The sequence below is a fragment of the Phalacrocorax carbo genome, chromosome 3 (assembly GCF_963921805.1).
Source record: "Phalacrocorax carbo chromosome 3, bPhaCar2.1, whole genome shotgun sequence".
NCBI lineage: Eukaryota > Metazoa > Chordata > Aves > Suliformes > Phalacrocoracidae > Phalacrocorax > Phalacrocorax carbo.
This window is the reverse complement of record NC_087515.1, coordinates 30,419,161-30,436,159: the sequence shown is the minus strand read 5'-3', so window position 1 is coordinate 30,436,159 and position 16,999 is coordinate 30,419,161. Positions and strand designations below refer to the sequence as shown.

Genomic DNA, 16,999 nt, shown 5'->3' with positions numbered 1-16,999 from the left:
TGATGGACTCACTCACTGGAAGTTTATTAGGGAGGTGACGAGCGTACATATGCACACATGCACGCTCTCAACAAGAGCATAAGCAAGAATATACAGAGCTTTGAGTTCACAGCTTTTCTATCACCCCATGAACACAGTATTGAAGTTGCCAAAAATTCCAGGATAAAGTCAAGAAGCACCTGTCTTTTTCTAAAGAAGTTTCCAAAAGCTTTTTTTTTTTTCCTTTAAGCAGTAGCTTTATCAGCATTCTTGCGTATTATGACTGCACAAAACCACCATAGTTTTCCCGTCAGCATATGGAGCTTAACAACACACACTCTTATGAAAGTAGCATTAGTATTTCCTTATGGTTTTACAGAAATAATACCTGAATTTAGAAAACTAGAAATCCATTCCCCTGACACTTTTCCTTGACAAGTGCTGCTCTAATATACAGTACTGTAATTGCCCCCTCTAAAACCAACTCAAGTATATAGGTTCAGCGCATCAGCCTTTCAGCCACTTGGTACACCAAGCCTGCCTAGTCTTCTCTCTTACTTTTATCCTCCATCCTTTGGCAAATACCACTCAAGCCTTTCTGTACCTCAGCTCACAGAAGACATCTGTGTGCCAAACCAATTTGTAACAGATGTCCAAAAATCACACTAAAATAACTGCAGCCTTTTCACCTGCCAATTTAACTATTTGCTCACATGACTTTGAGTAGCAACCGTTCATACTGCAGAACAGTGTTTTAGACAAAACTGGTTTAGCTACTTAATACACTACATTGCAAATATTAAGATAATTTGGAGCAGCAAGGAAAATTTTCAGCATTACAGTATCTTATTAAAGTTTAACTACGAACAAACTATGAACTATGAACTATTAGCCTTCTTGCTGGATTTATTTGTATTTCAAAAGCCAATACAAAAAGAAAAACATTACCTATGTACCAGTCACTCCTATAGAATGGAATCTAAGCAGCCACTGGGAATTTAGCGCTGCAGTATTTTCCAACAACATCTAACATCATATATTCAGCTGGAAGGGTACTCTAATGCAATATTCAAGCCTGGTTTTTTTTCTGAGTCCTTGGCAAACATGGGAACTCCACTGCTTCCAAGTAGCTCAATTATTTTTATGTAAGTGACAGCAGGTAACTACTTAGGTAGATTGTTTTGTTATATATGAAGTGCTACTACAGACCAGTCTTTGTATGGCTCTGCTTTACTTCTGTGGCTTGGTTTAACCCAAAACATTAGTTCTAGAAAAGCCTAGTTACACCAATAGCACAATTACATTTAAAAAAATCCATCTGATTTTAAGTATGCAATATCTAGTCAAAGCAAGTATCAACTTCAGCTACTGGATTTTCAAGCAAAGAGGATCTACAAAAGACAAAGAAGGCTTCCATCACCCTACTGGAGGTAACAATGAGAAACAAGTCTAAGCCACAGGAGCATTAGTCTATTTCTGAGAGTGGTCTTTAAATATTTATTAAGCTGGTTTTCATCCATTTATTCAGTTGGCTGACATCCATCTACCACATGTAACATTTGAAAATGCACAGTTAGGAAGCTGCTAAAATAAGGAGTCTGGACAGTGTTCGGTTGCATGTTTCTATTAACATAATAGGCAAGAGCTTCTAGAATTTGTCATGCTGATATACTTTGCCTGAAGCAAAGATGGGAAAAGGTCCTCCCCACTAGTATAAAACAGTTCAAGTACTGAGAAAAAAAACACATACATTTTTTATTAGCAATATCTGCATAAGCAGAAAAGAAACTCCTAGCTCCTCATCAATCTAGCCATACTTAAGCAAAGTTTTACTTTAAGTTTTAAAATACAGATGTTTAATTATTTAGCCAATATAACAGTTCTACAAATTGCATCACAGGTTATGACCCAGATCAATACTAAAAGCTAAATCCTTGCTAGTGACAGTGCTAATACAAACTGGCAATTTTAAGATTTCAGTTTGGAAAGCATCCGTTCTTCTAAACCCCACTAATGTATATCATTTATGTAAATATTTATTAGATCCAGTCATCATGCTACAGTATTAGGTTAATAAACCTTCTCACTGTGAGAATACACCAGCATAAGGTATGAACACAAGGAAATCCATATGACATTTTATAGTAACTTTCCAGAAATATGCTTGTGGCCTGTCAAACTCAGACTAAAGTACTGTAGATTTAAAATATTTACTTGTCTTCTTAGCATACCCAATGTGTAAGAATAGTTTCTTGTTTGATTCCCAAAAATAAATACAAGCTTTCAATTGAAAGCATTTATTTTCCTAGTTTTCCAAGGTAGAGTCTGGAGGGGGGTGGTGGAGGAAATGCTTCAGATTTGTCAGCAGTCCACTTCGGTACATAAAAGCATCTCCTGTCCCAGTACTCGTTCAAATCCAAGAGATATTTTCTTCCAGTGAAATATGACCGGAGCACTCATTTTATTTTCAGCAATTCAGTCTGTTTCCATGGCAGCACTGCGGGATTCCTTAGCCACCATGAGTCGCATTAGCTGACTGTGGAATTTCTCGATCTTCTTTACGTCTTGCGCCTGGTCTGTTCTATACAGCAAACACTGTAAGAGAAAGTTGCTTAATATCAGATTTCACTGAACTGTTTTTATCCTGTTTACAGTTGCAACAAATTTGTGCTTGGAACACACAAAACAAGGTAAATACTTAAGCGTTCATTTGTGGCACGTTGTTACCCTGAAGCAGCCCCAACACATACCTACCCTGTTTTAAAATACACACACATCTGTGTTTACATTTAAGTTTCCCTGAAAAGCTCATGCCTTCCATTTGAGAACAGGGAAGTTCATGATCTATCCTAGTTTCTCCTCTCAAAAAGGAGGCGCTAAAGCTTGGGTTTTAAAGCTGCCTTTAAAGATACCCTTGTTTGTGTGGTCTAAACACAGAAGCAGATTTTAAACCTGAAATTACTTTCCTATTCTCCATATTCTGAAAGCATATTTATTTTGCCTTTCACAGTCCTTAATGTTATGATGCCAGCGACATAAAATCAGTTTAGTATTTCCCACTGAAGAGGATCCCCTCCCCCAAGCAAAATCTGTTTCTAAGACAGTACTAAATAAGGAACATAACATCTGATTAAGATCAAAAGGAACTCCTTCATGTGACAAGCCTGTAAATGCAAAAGAAACAAGAGTAATATGCCAGTGATTTATCATGCAAAGACTGCTTAGTTTTTTTGCAGACTAAGTAATTCCTTACACCTGTACAGCACGACCTGTATGGCTGCCCAGGATGATTTAACAATGAAAAAACCAGAACGCTCCATTCTTCAGTGCTGTCAGCACAGCAACTTTTGCCAGCATTAAATTCCTATTTTAATTGAGACACAAGCAGTAGGAAAAACAGTTTATTTTTTTCCTTCAGCTATATTAGTTCTACAGAGTTAGCAGCGAGAAAAACTTCCCACCTTCAGGAAAAAAACAAAACACCCAAACCGAACCAAAACCCTAAACACCCACAAAACCAAACCAACCCCCTGCCCCCCACAGTGTAAAGCTTCCTGTGACTGGAAGCAGGTAAGAAGGCCTATAACTGAAAGCAGTCCAAGTTCACGCATCACCTGACTCCAGCCTTCCCCCACGGAAGATTTTAGTCTCACTGCTCTTCAGTCCCCCACACTCAACATCTTGCCCATAATAAGCTCTCTTATCCTATGAAGAAGTGTCATTAGTGGAGTTCACATCTCTCCCAGGTACTGGAAATACCCATGCCAAACTACATTTACTGGGAAGAAGAGATCTTATTTTTCCAAATCTGAAGAGAAAGGCAGACTACTGCTTCTTACTCTGGACTGCAGACCAACAACAACTTGGCTGTAACATCACCAGCACCAAGAACCTGTCACACAGCAGCATGTGTATGCTGATGCATGCTGACCATTTCTACCTGCTGCCTACCATCCTGCACCCTAGCCCCGCCCACACTTCTAAGCATCCTCCCAGGCTATTTAGAACAAGGGCAAACAGTAAGCGCAGCTGCTCCACCTCCTTGCCCATTGCCCATCCAGCCCTTGGAAGGGCACCACAGAATTCCATCTCGCGTATACCAGTTTTTACTGAATGCATAACCGACAGCACAACAGTATTTCAGAAGGTGGGATCTCTAAACTGCAAGCAAGTCTTGTCATTCAGTCTGACAGCACTCCACACTCTCATAATCACAAACAAGGAGCCTAAGCTATGGTTGGAAGTGTCACCACTCTGAACAAATTAGAAGGACCACACTCACATTACTAAACACATCCGTGTAGAGATGCTCCTGAAATACTTCAGAAGCTACCAATGTAGTTCCGTGAAGCATTTTCTGATAGAGGGAGGATCCAAAATTTTTGCAGTGCTTGTCCTCATTTTCATAGAATCCCAAAATAATTATGTTGGCACCCATAAAGAACACTGAGGTGTTAGAACTTTTCACAGACTGTGCAGAGTTGAACCACGGGTTAATGTCTGTCACAGACACAGTGACCACGGAAGGCCGGGCACAATGAGTTTTCAGGGAACTGTCAGGTGCTCTCAAGGAAACAGCTAAGAGCCCACAAGCTGACTGACAGCAAAATGCAAGTCTGTGAGAGGTACAATCAGCCCTGAAAGGGGAATATATTCTGTACTTACAGCTACATCATCCGTTACTTTGATACAGAGGTTCCCATCGCAATGTCGATATTTGAGAACAACCCGCACCTGAAATGACAAACATTTTATGAATTAGCACCTGCATCTAACAATTCTCAAAACATATCTGAGAGAAATCTGCCCAAATTCAGACTGTCTTCTATTAGAATTATGTATTGCTTCACATTTTCACCAACTCTGTGGCTGTCATCAGCTCTGCTGGTCATTAATCCTACAGCCAGGACGGTTTGGAAGTTGAACCATCCCGTTTCCCTGCCTGACACATTAAACTGTTATAATAGCATCAGCTAGCTTAACATTGGGTATGTTCAAACCCACTATAGGTACAGCAACGATGGTTGCAGGGACCTCAGTGACAGGTAAGATAAACTATGAGAGCCATATCAATATAAGACAACCCCCGCCAGGTATCACACTTCAGAAAAACTAAATGGAAACTTGTGTTTATAGACTTGAAACACAAAGTAGTCATCCTACATGAAGACTTGAAAGCTATTAACTGAGTGAGGTAAGCTCAGCGTTACTGCTTTCTCTTCTACGGTACCTAAACTATTACCTTTAAGAGTTGTCTTTCCAGTCACTACAGTTAATTCAATAGCTGCACTGAAGCCTACAGACAGATTTGAGGTGTGCTGACATTTTGCAAATAGAAAGGCATGGTACAGGAATAACACTTTTAGAGTAACTAAAATCAGAAGACTGAAGAGAGTTCTTGCAGATGAAATTGCTTTCAAGACTCAGTAAGGCTAAATTTGAAGTCTGAAAACAAGCATTCAACTTCTCACTAAAACAGTTACTACTGTTGACACCTGCCCTGAGTTTCACCCTGCCTGCACTCCTCCTGGACTCTCAAATCACCAAAATTCTCAAAACCACAGTAATAAAAATCAACATCCTCAGGAACTGAGTGAGCATTAAATGCTTCCTCCTGAACTGCAGAGCTGGCCACACAGACTTGGTATGTATTGTTTCTAGTCTCAGCCAGCATCAGTAACTAGAAAAAAAAAAGCAAGGCACCCTTTTGAGAACATTCTAAACTCACACTACAAACAGGTCTTTGTCTTACAGAGCGACCAGTGCTAATGGTCACAGTCTCCTTGACTACACAATACCTTTTGAAATTCCTGCTCCGAGACAGATCTCCTCAGATCTACCCTTCTTATTTAACAAACTGTCATCCTCCCCCAACAACAGCTGTGCAGCAGTACATCTCTTGACTGAGCAGGCCCTAAAGCATAAGAGTGGCTGCCAGAGGCAGCAGGCACAGACTAGATAGATAACTTGCACCTGCAAAAGGCAAGAGCACTCACTGCCCAGCCTCATCAGCCCGTGAAGAATGCACACCCATCTCCCACAATTCTTGTTATTCCTTCAGTTTCCCTGACAGGCCCAATTACATAAAACGTCTTCTCAGGCTAGTTCTCCAGCAAATTAAAAGGAGAGTACTTGTGTTGCGATCCTGGGGCCTATGTGAACTCCTTCGTAAACAGACAAGTTTATTGCCATGGTCAGGAAAAGTTTGTCTTTGGACGTCCCTTAAGAAAAGGGGCAGAGCAACTCCTGACTGCAGTGGCATCCCTCCCAAGTGCTTTCATTTAACTGTATATTACAGAGCATAAGAAGGCAGAACAGAACAATTTATTATCAGTAGACAGGTGGCAAGTGCATATTAAGTGGTCAACCATGCTAGCTAAAGACAGATGTTAAACACTACTTCTGGTGGTTTCCCTGTGTCTTCTATTTCTGGTGAGGAAAACTAGGCCTTTCTTACAGAAGTCATCTTAGGCATACGAGTTCCACATTACCTTTTGTGCTACTTCTTAGCTAAAACACAGTGCTAATTCTGAAGACTAAAGTTGCTTTTAATGTTTGCACAAACCATACTCCTGAAAAAGTTACCAGAAATAAAAAACAGTCATATACCAAGAAGTTAACTCCTACAGCAATATTCTTCAGGAAGCTAACACCTTCCAATCTGAAGTGACACTGCTGGCAACAATATGATGCTAGAGTAACGAATAACTTTTAATAATTTAGGAAGACAAACAGAAATTATATAGTATTATACGTTGGAAACTCATTAAAAAAGCCAACTCTCAACCCACTCTTCATTCTACAGAACTCCTTTAATCTCGGTTTCCAACACACAGGTACACTGCAAATAAGCACAGCGTCTGAGGTCGGATTCTCGGCGTTCACACACACCGCTGATAACACCCGAACACCGTCCCCGCACGTTTTGGGTCCACTCAGTGCTAACTTCCTCCAGTTTCGCGGGAGAAGGTCCGGGGCGGCACCGGCCCGTGACCCCCCTCCTCGCTCCTGCTTCAGGGAGCTCCGGAGCGCGCTCGGACACGCATTCTCCCGGGCTAGGCCACACCGGCCACCTCCACGGCCCGACGAAGGGCTCCGGAGACACGAAACGAGAGCACCGGAGCCACCAAACCAGCCCCGCCGGCGCCCACCGCCTCACCCCAGGACCGCACCTCCCCGCGGCACACAGCGGGCGGCGGAGGACGGCAGGCCGGCCCGCCCGCCCGCCCTGTCTCGGGGCCCCGGGCCCCACCCCACCTTCATGGGGTCGGCGAGGTAGAGCTTCTCGGCGGCGCGTGTGAACTCCTCCCAGGCCTGGTAGTGCGGCATGGCGGGGCCGGCACAGCGCGGCGTTCCGGTGTCCCCGCCGGCGACAAGATGGCGCCGAAGGCGGGCGCCCTGTCATCGCAAACCGGCGCCTCCCATTGGCCGGCGGGAAATGGTCGCCCAATCGCCAAGCGCATGACTCGGAAGTTGCATCCCCGCCACAGCGACCCCTTCAGGCGCGGCGGGATGACGGGGGGATGAAGGCAGGCCCCGCCCCGCTCGCCGCGGAGGTGAGGGCTCCTGCTGGGGGTGGCCGCCAGCCGGACGTGGGACACGGGTTCGAGTCCCGTGGCTGGCGGAGCGGCGGGGGGGCCTGCCTGGGTCTCCGTGGGGGCGTCACCTGCGGGGCTCTGCCGGGCCAGATACCCGCCGCCTGCGGCCCACGGAGGGGTTCGGGGGGGCGAGGGGCCCTGCCTGGCCCGGCCCGGGCAGGAGAGCCCAGCGGGAGGAGAGGCCAGGGACAAAGGCCAGCCCAAGCGAGGTGGGCGACGAGCCTGTGTTACCTCGGCTGGCTTCTCCAGCTGCGCCTAGCCCAGGTTTTCCCAGGCTGGAAGGGCCTTTGTTAAGCTGAAGTGTGGCTCCGTGTTGAACAAAAAGGATGTTTCTGAGCAGCTCGCTGGCATCTTGGGGCTGCCGGGGCAGCCGCAGTTGTTTCAGAGGGGTGCTGAGGCCCAGCGCGGTGCTGGAAGTAACACTGCTGGCTTCAGCAAGCGACTGAAAGTTAAGAAATTACAAAGATCTTGGGGAGCCCTGCTTTTCAAATATACATGTATATGTGTGTGTGTAAAGCATTTAAATAAAACTGACTAGATATTATGTCAAAAGTTACATGAGCTAGGAAAAAAGATCTGCGATGCCTCCTGTTATGCTTTAAAACCCCATTCCTTTAGTAACCTGTGATTTTTTCCTTAATTGCACAAAGATTGTAGCCAGCCACAGCACTAAGCTCTGACTGTTACTATGGCTTGTGTAACTGCTGTGATTACAAGAAACATGTAAAAATCACAGTCCTCTGTTTCATGGGGATGCACTGAAAACTCAGAAGCTCCTGATAATGACTCACAACTTCAAGTTCATTTTACCGAACTGAGCAAACCTTAACATTGCGGCCAAACAAATAAACTGGAGAGTTCAGGGCAGATCTGCATGTGAGGGGACAAATTATGCAGGCTGTTCCAGTCTCCACTAGTGACATGGGGAAATACTAACTGTAGGTTTTTTTGACCACAAAAGGCACAATAGGTGCAAGGGAGAATGAAGAAACATGGCATAGAAATAAAAGGGTGGATGGGAGGTAAGGGGAGAAAAACTAGAATGAATTTCACTGAGTCATGAAAACAGAAAATAGTTGTTACTGTGGGGATCAACTCTGAAAAAGTCTGCAGTGATTAGACTGCCATTCTTCAATAAATTGCAACTTGTGGGTGTTATGTGGTCTAAACAATTCTCTTAAAGGGCTTTGCACCAATGAGTGGAGGCTATGAATAGTGGAAAGACTTAAGACTTCTTTTTTTTTCTTTGCAGAACCGCTCACAGAGTTTAGATGCTGCTGTGTCTGAGAACCCAGCTTCAGAAATGTGAGAGCTGTCTTTCAGCGGGGCTAATTATCACAACCCTGATTAAAGGTGATGGATGTACTGACAGAGCCTAAAGCAATTATCCTGAACACAGAACCTAAACCGGAGGTAGTGCTTCTCCACTGTCTTAGGTTTTGGGTAGCCATATATAACAACAGAGTAGGAATTGCTTTTGGTAGTGTTTTACAGACACATAAGGGATGTAACTACATGAAAATGAAAGGTGTGGGGAGTGCAAACCCTGTAACATGCATAACATTTCACAGAACCATTGCTCACCAAAATTGGGTCCAGGTTTTCAGTTGGGACATGGATATTTTATTTCCGAAGGAGAAATCCCAGTTTCGGGCTGTCCCTTCAGAAGCACCTTAGGGTTGCTTTTCAGAGGATTTTCATTTTGACTCAAATGTTCAGGGTCTTTTATGTGTTCTTTGACACAAGACTTAAGAGCTTGCCAATGGCCAGTCATTAGTGCTGTAATACACAGTTTCTTCAGTTAAGCTAATCAACAGAGCAAGATTAATAAACAAATCCATTTTGGTATTTATTTTTCCTTAACCAGATGATTTCTGTGGTCCAGTTTAGCATATAGCTTCTAAATCTGCTATATTTGCACAACTTTGAAGGTAACAAACTGCAGTAGCCAGGACAAGGAACAGAGAGAGGGATTTCATAATTGTTCTTACCTCTGAAAAAATTGTGATGTGTCACAATGTCAGTTATCTACAGCCTGATACACAATTCCACATAGCCTGTTCCTGGCTGTCGATCTGAAGGATTTCCTCTTCCTTGCTACCACCACCACCTATGGCCCCACAGTTGTGCTGCCACGGCTGTTTGTAACTCTGTGCCAGGGTTCAAACCTATGCTTGGATTAAAAGCAGCACTGTTTTTAGTAACGCATTTTTTTAACCAAGATGTTAATTTTCCAGTTTACTGTGTGGCCTCACGTACTGTTGTGCTGACACAGCTGTTGAAAATGTACCTTTTTTGGTGGTGAGATGGGATATGGGAATTCCTACTGTTTTTCCTGGCTTGCCACCAAAAATGAGGGGGTGTATGTGAAACCACCCCCTGCCCCCGGCTCCCCTGAAAGCATGGCCAGTTGCTGAAATCTCAGCAATTAAAAAGAGAGGCTATTTCTGAGCCTCAGGGAATGTCTGATACCTCTAGATAGTGTGCTGCTTCGCTCTGTTGTTCTCCTCTTGTGTGGAGAACAGAACATTTTCTTGACATGTTTGAAAAGTAACTTAGACCACTGCAGTTATTCAGCTGTAAGCTGTATTTGATGTATGTCCAAAACAGTATTTTTCAAGTGAGTTCCAGTGACTGCAGTAATAGTAGAAGTCTTTCAATGGGCTTTTTGTTTAGTGAAATAAAATGAACAGTTGTTTATCACTGTGCAGAGTGTTTGGTACCCAGCCAATAATAATTTAGTAGTTAGTAAGAATTCTGCTAAAACATACATACTTATCTTGCTTTCTTTTCTTGGGTTCCTGCTTTTTTCCATGCAAGAAATCATTCCAGCAGTCTTAAGGGCCATTCCATCACTTGTAAGTCCAATCCGGAATGCTATAAAACCTTATTTACCCTTTCCTTAGTCTGTCCTTGTATATCCTTGCTATATTCCCTAGACCACCTTAGATAAGGTCTTTTTTAGCTTGGATTTAAGGCCATAAAAAGCTATGAAGCAATAATGTAAGTACTTGTCTGATGAAGATTTTTCATGCGGTTTTTCCTCAGGCCTTTCCCCCTCATCCAACCTGTATGTGCATGATTAATGATCTCTCTTTGATCAAGCTTCTACATGCATTGCCACTGCAAGTTCTGCTTCGTATAGTTATGTTCAGGCACCTGGATTCCACATGGTAATTTCTTTAGTTTTTTATCTAGTGTCTTCCTTTGCATAAAGACAAATTGAAAGAAAGCAGTAGAAAAAGACCTTGCATTAAATCTTAAAATATCATCCTCAGGGATCTTGAGTTCTTGCAACTCCTACAAAGTTCATGGAAGTTGCAGCTGCTCAGCATCACTCAAGGTTAGATATTTAGTTTCCTGTTCTTCTCATTAATGCTTTTATTCAATCTAAAGCAGGTGCCATATTCTTATTTGCAAATGTATTTTTCTTTCCTGGATAAGGAATTCAAATAAGAGTATTAAATGCATTAAAATAGTTATCTGCCACCATGATATACTACCGGTGGGTAAAACAAGCTGGTCTTTCCAGCTAAAAGAAGCTTTGTCCAGACCACTATGCATTATCATGCTAAATTACGGATTTGGTGGGAAACAATAGGACAAACTCTGATCTCAGTTATGCTGCTGTAAATCCAGAGTCTTTCTATTTATTTCAGTGGATATTTTTTTTTTGTATCTGTTACAATTTAATTAAGAGCAGACTTTGGTGCTGAGATGATAATCCTGTTCTTGGACCAGGAGCAACATAAAGTCAGCGCAGTTATACAGGTCTAAAAGAGTGCTAATGAGGAGTTAGTTACAAGGCAGTTACTGCTGCCAGGAATGCTTAATACTTAAAGAAGGAGAAATAGTCACTTCTTTCAAAATATCTTCAACCCAGCCCTCAGTGAAGTTCAGGAGAAGGTATGGGCATGGTGATTATACATTCCATTCTTGTGTGTGTATGGTCTAAAACAGCTTGGGATTTGTAGTGATGCAAACTTTAATTACACAGGGTTATTTTTTTTTAAAGGGCATTTATGTGCATAAGGATGCAGATAGATCTTGAGTGCAGTAAGATCTGAGGTCTTCAACATCTCACTGGCTTCTGAATCCCAGTACCCATGAGACCTGAGTCTGCAGTCAGAAGCAGTTTGTGCTCCTGGATGGGTTATAACTTGCCAAACCGAGCCACAGGTTTTCATTCCACAGCTCCTGAAGGAGCACAAAATGTACTGCTCCTTTCTATGGTTTTTGCCAGGCTGAGCCATATATACTTACATCAATGCTAATTTTCTGTTTCTTTTGCATACAAGCAATTTATTGAGTGATTCAGACTCATACTGTCCTAACAGGGTGACTAAATATTGGTGTGACTTGATTGTTAAAATACAGTTCATGACAATTAAGGCTGTATGCAGATAGGAGGATTTGGGGTTCTGTCCCGGCGCCTGTCCCAGCTAAGTCACAACTTCTAGTCAGGATGAGACCTGGCTGCCTGTTAGTCTCCTCCCTCTTTTTCCCTGGTGCCCTTGCTCCTGTGAAAGTAAACACACTCCAAACATGTCCTGACCGAGGCCACTGGGGAGCCCGCAACCGTGGGCACACCATGATCCACACTTACTGTACATTTTAGCCATAGCCTTCCCCAAGGCAGCATTGTATCCTAGGTTGTTTTAACCACTAGAAAAAAAACCTTGTCATTTAATATGGTCTAATCTGACCTTACTGTACGTTAGGGAGTTTATATACGTGCATGTCAATAGCTGTTACACTAGCAAGAGACCTGTCCCTACACATGGCTGCATTGCCAGCCTGGCCTTAACAAAAACTGCCCTTTCATTTTTGGATGCTGTTCTGACAGTGTTCTTGTTAAGCTGTTTGCTTTTGATAGCTAGAAGGATGCATCCCTTCCTGTTAAGTGGTCAGTTAGTCCCTTCAGCATGATAACATACTCAAATTAATGTGCTGTCATGCAAGAGACATATGTTAGGGAGCAGATTCTATGCTGTCACATCATCGACTGTTGAGATTTGAGAATGAAATAGCAGTCCTCATGATGGCCTTCGGGGAAAAGAAGAACACATCTGGTAGCCAGCTCACGAACCGGCATTTGAAGCACACTGGAAGCAGACAGACACTTAGCATTAACTGCTCATAGATTTTGTATCACCATTACATGAAGTTTCTGAGCATGCTTAAGACAGGGTTAGATCATCTGCTGACACACACTGGAAGTACATTGATTTCTTACATTAATCTTTATATAGAAAAGCTTTTTATTTGATAGGCATGACTTAAGGCTGGTTTACCTGTGTTATTCATGCTGCCATGACTGATGGCAGAACGGCAAGTGAGATGAGATGCTTATAGCAATACCTTCCCAAGTCCTCTGGAGCCATGTAACTGCCTCTGGGGCAGAAGGGCTTTTCGTACTTTTAACTAAGTTGACTTCTAATTCTAAATTACATGTCTCAGCCCAGATCAGATGGAAATTACCTCTTCCTCAGTTCAGCTTGCAGGAAGGAAGACATGAGCATTTCCTAGTCTGCTAAAGCTCAAACCTCCCTGGCAGGTGAACCCTGCTGACTTCTTGCTGAAGTGAAAGAGTGACACGCTTTCCCTTCCCCCTGTCCTATTGTGAGAGCAGCAACATGCAGGTGGTGGGAAACAGTAACTTTTGCTGTTTGCAGAGTAAATACGTGTCTGTCCCTAAAGTTGTGCGGTGTTATTCGAGTGGGCTCTTGATTTAGCTGGGTCAGTAAAAGTGGCTGGTAGTCCCAGCCACTTGTCACTGCCTTTTCCCAGGAATTAATACTCTTTCGTGATGTGTTTGCAGAGATGCTTTTGTGAGTGCCCCTTAACCCACTTCAATCAAACTGGGTTAGCAAAAACCTCCTACTTAATCCATTTAAGCTAAGACTGTCTCAGGTTGACCAAAGTAGGTTAGGGGGTGCAGGCAGATCTGAAGAAGTGGTAATTTCCACAAGAAGAAGTAGGACGGGCTGAGCAGGGGGAGCGAACCTGAATCAGCGACTTCTCCCATCCCCTCAGCTGCAGGCAGAAGAGGACGCCAGCCACTGCCCTGTGCTGTACACACACACAGGCGTGTTGGGCAGCTCAGCTGGCAGGCAGAACTTGGGGAGCCACAGTGGTGCAGCTGTTTTCCCATATACCCCTTCCCATAGTTACAACAGTAGAAAAACTTTGTGCAGAGCAGCTGTTGCCAGGAATGCATAGCAGACTAAAGCCTCTGCAGGCTCCTCGAGCTCCCCTGCTCAAGCGTTTGTCCTTGGTCAAGAGTTGGTGCAGGTAGAGGTCCAAATTATGGTCAAATTAGTGGATTCTTGGCATTTGCACTGCCAATACCTGAAACAACTGCAAGCACACACATTCCTTTGATGTCTACAGTATGGAAGCTTTCTATGAAAGACGTATGATACAGAGCTTGAATAGCTATCTGGCTCACAGGCCCATGTAAAGCATACATAAGAGATGGGGTCTGTGCTGGGAAGGGCTTCCTTACTTCCAACATGGTGCTGCTGTTATGATCCTTGTCATGGAGGTTGTAAGTATTTACCCGTCCCTTTGGTTGGCTTGAGTCTGCAGAGAAATTTTAACCTCAAATCTGTAAGTTTAGTGCTTTCATAAGATTTGGAGTACATTAAAAATATGAAAGCAGATCTAGGTAGCGTGTAGGAGTGGGGGCAGGGTGAGTATCTGTATAAATTACATGCCAGGGCTGTGACTTTATGTGGAAGGGATAACTACTAACAAGATTTGAAATGTGTCTTAACAATTGCATTCTTGCTGAGGTGTTTTTCTCTCTCCATTAGCAACTTTTACTGATCTTATTATTTTTTTAATGCGTATGAAGTAAGTCAAATGTTGAAGTGATCTTGCTATTTCAGGAATAAATGACAAAGTTCCCCCTTCTTTCAGGTGGGGCAGAAATTTAGAGGTTGTACAGATACCAGAAACACATATGCAGGAGATGTGAATGAAGGAGGAAATACCGCTGTCATCATTTTAGGGCCTGGAGAAACATGAGGGGGCCTTCAGGCAATTCCCTGCTTGATGCTGACCCTTTTTCCTTGTCTCCCTGCCTCTTACCCACTCCTGGCTGGGAGTGAGAGGAACTAGGAATGGTAGCTGCATGCTTGCTGAGGAATATCTGCACCAGATCTCTATCTATAAGGATTCAGCCAATCTGTGTCCCCCTTATGCAGCACAAAGACATGAGGCAGGGCAGTGCGTCTGCTCATACATATTTCAAATCCTTTTTTTTTCTTAGGGTTGTTTTCACTTTTATTTTCAAACAGTTAGGGTAAATCTGGCTGCCCTAAAGCTAGCTCCTCTTCCATATAGTTTACTCTTGTTGATTTAAAAACAAGAATCATGAGAAAGATTTGCCAGCGTAGCATTTGCTATGCAAAATTTGCATGCAGCTGCTTTGAACTAAATTCCCAGCAGAAGTGAAAGGATTTTGAAGCTTCCAGATCTTCACAGACTACTGTTTTTTTCAGACAGAAATCTGTATGATATGTACTTCTCCCGAGATCCCTCGCAGCCAGCTAAGACTATACTATCCTTCTCCTACCCCACTGAGACATATTATCTTTTGGGAGGGGATCCTTCTGGACCTAGAAAGTTAATTAGCTTTGCTTGCGAGTGTCTGCCACTAAAGTGACTGATTACCTTTTGGAGGGAAGGAAAACGCTGGTCTCTAGAGTTGAAAACAGCAAAAATATGCAAATTTGTGTAAATCTTGATGCTTATTTCTCTTTTGTGGGGCAACACTCTTCTCCATATGTGGGGAAAATTTTCCAGCAGTTCTATTTCAGTTCCTGGAGTTGTAGGTTGAATCATAAATCTAGTCTTATAGATTGAGAATATGATCAGGAGTGTTTGAAGGCTGTTTGCAAGTCAAATGTTGGTAATTTCAAGTAAGGTAGTCTTGTCCTGTCTGACTAGAGCCTGTCTAGTTTCACAGAAGCTGAGAATCCATTGTCACTGATAGATTTTTTGGGTAATGAAACCATGCTCTAATTCAGGGCCAGAGTGGCAGGCCAGTGGTTTGCTGCTTAGACATGTAAGGTGGGTAATGCAAACCACTTACAGGTGAGTGAAGATGTCTCCTGCGTTGACACAGGAACCTCCTCACTCCTTGGCGGCAATGCTAACTTCAGTACATGGACACTTTTCTCCTTAGGGGCAGGATCAATTTGATGCCCCATAAATCTTATCAGGTATTCTGTTCATTCCTCAGAGAAGTATCATGAGGGTTAATTATTTCTCTGCTCTGACTCAGACAGTGATTTTGTGCCAGAGGATTCTGGCTCTAAGTATAATCCTAGTGATACTCTTAGTGAGAAAACCATTGTTAACGATGTTGATGAGGAAGCGCTAATGGAAGCTGAACCAGAGCCTGATATAGAAACTGAGAGACCTAAGGCAAACAAAGGAAAGAGGTTGGAAACCTGGCTGTTTTCAGCCTTCCGCAGCAGATCTTATGAAAAATAACTCTTTGTCTTCTTCCCCCTTCTCCTCCCCCCATCCAAATACAGGCTGCGGAATGGCTCTCCTGAGGCTGAGCTGTGCTAGAGGGAGGGAAGAGATGCGCTGCTGAAGTGCTGGTGCCGAACGTCATTCCCCCGGGAAGATGTGCAGTGAGGAGCAGGTTTCAAATAGAGTGTCTCTTCAGCAAAAACAGGTTGCCAGATGGGGGCTGAGGCCCTTGTTCTGCCCAGGCTTCAGCAAGGCATCGCTCCAGGGCCACTGTGAATTATAAATACATTGGTCACATTTCTCTATTTAGGACTGGTGCTCTGGAGTTAGAGTTTGCATGAATAAAACATATTTTCCATACTGTTTTTCTCTATCAGTATTTTATAAACTCATGATGAGAGACCAGTGATATCTACCTGCTGTGTAACTGTGCTGTGAGGGACAAAAGGGCTCCTTGTGCCAGCACGCAGAGCTAAGCACAACTTAGCCCTTAAAAAGTTTCCCTTGTCCCAAAGAGATTATTTTCTTCTAGTCTCATGTGGTTTCCAAGGCCCAGTTTAAACACATACAATGACATAGGATAGATAGCTATTTTCCATACATGGCATTGGTTGTTCAGCAGGAAGCATTCATTGCTTTAAGACGTACTGAAAGGGATTCTGTTCTGCACTCCAAAAGAGAAGCAGGCAGGATTATCTTGGGTCACATCTTTCTTCTATTAGTCAAATGGTGAAACCAGACATCTGAGTTGTTTCAGGCTGTGACCTTACCCTGTGCTTCCTGACAGACCTCACAGCTTTTCAGTTGTCCCTAGTTTATATGCAGGATTCCTCAGTCCCCCTGGCAATCTGCATTCTTCCTCGAGCTTTTTCCTGGTATCTTGGGCCCTTGGGAGATCACAGCCTCGACTTGGTTTCTATGTGGCTGCATAG

At 43.3% G+C, this 16,999-nt stretch overlaps 1 protein-coding gene and 1 long non-coding RNA gene across 5 annotated transcripts; one reads left to right on the top strand and one right to left on the bottom strand.

Moving 5' to 3' along the window:
- SRP9 (signal recognition particle 9) lies at nt 1-7,419 on the bottom strand. Its single transcript, XM_064446356.1, has 3 exons — nt 7,237-7,419; nt 4,645-4,713; nt 1-2,574 (listed from the first exon to the last, which is right to left on the bottom strand). The coding sequence occupies exons 1-3, from the start codon at nt 7,306-7,308 to the stop codon at nt 2,455-2,457; spliced, it is 261 nt and encodes an 86-aa protein (XP_064302426.1). The 5' UTR covers nt 7,309-7,419; the 3' UTR covers nt 1-2,454.
- LOC135312494 (uncharacterized) lies at nt 7,360-16,427 on the top strand. 4 transcript variants are annotated; one of them, XR_010372049.1, is made up of 3 exons: nt 7,360-7,535; nt 8,830-8,990; nt 16,127-16,427. It is a non-coding gene; the product is annotated as an uncharacterized LOC135312494 (long non-coding RNA). The 4 variants fall into 4 exon arrangements; XR_010372050.1 differs by having other exon boundaries at nt 7,360-7,786; nt 8,830-8,930; XR_010372048.1 differs by having other exon boundaries at nt 7,360-7,786.
- The last annotated feature ends 572 nt before the right edge of the window (nt 16,428-16,999 follow it).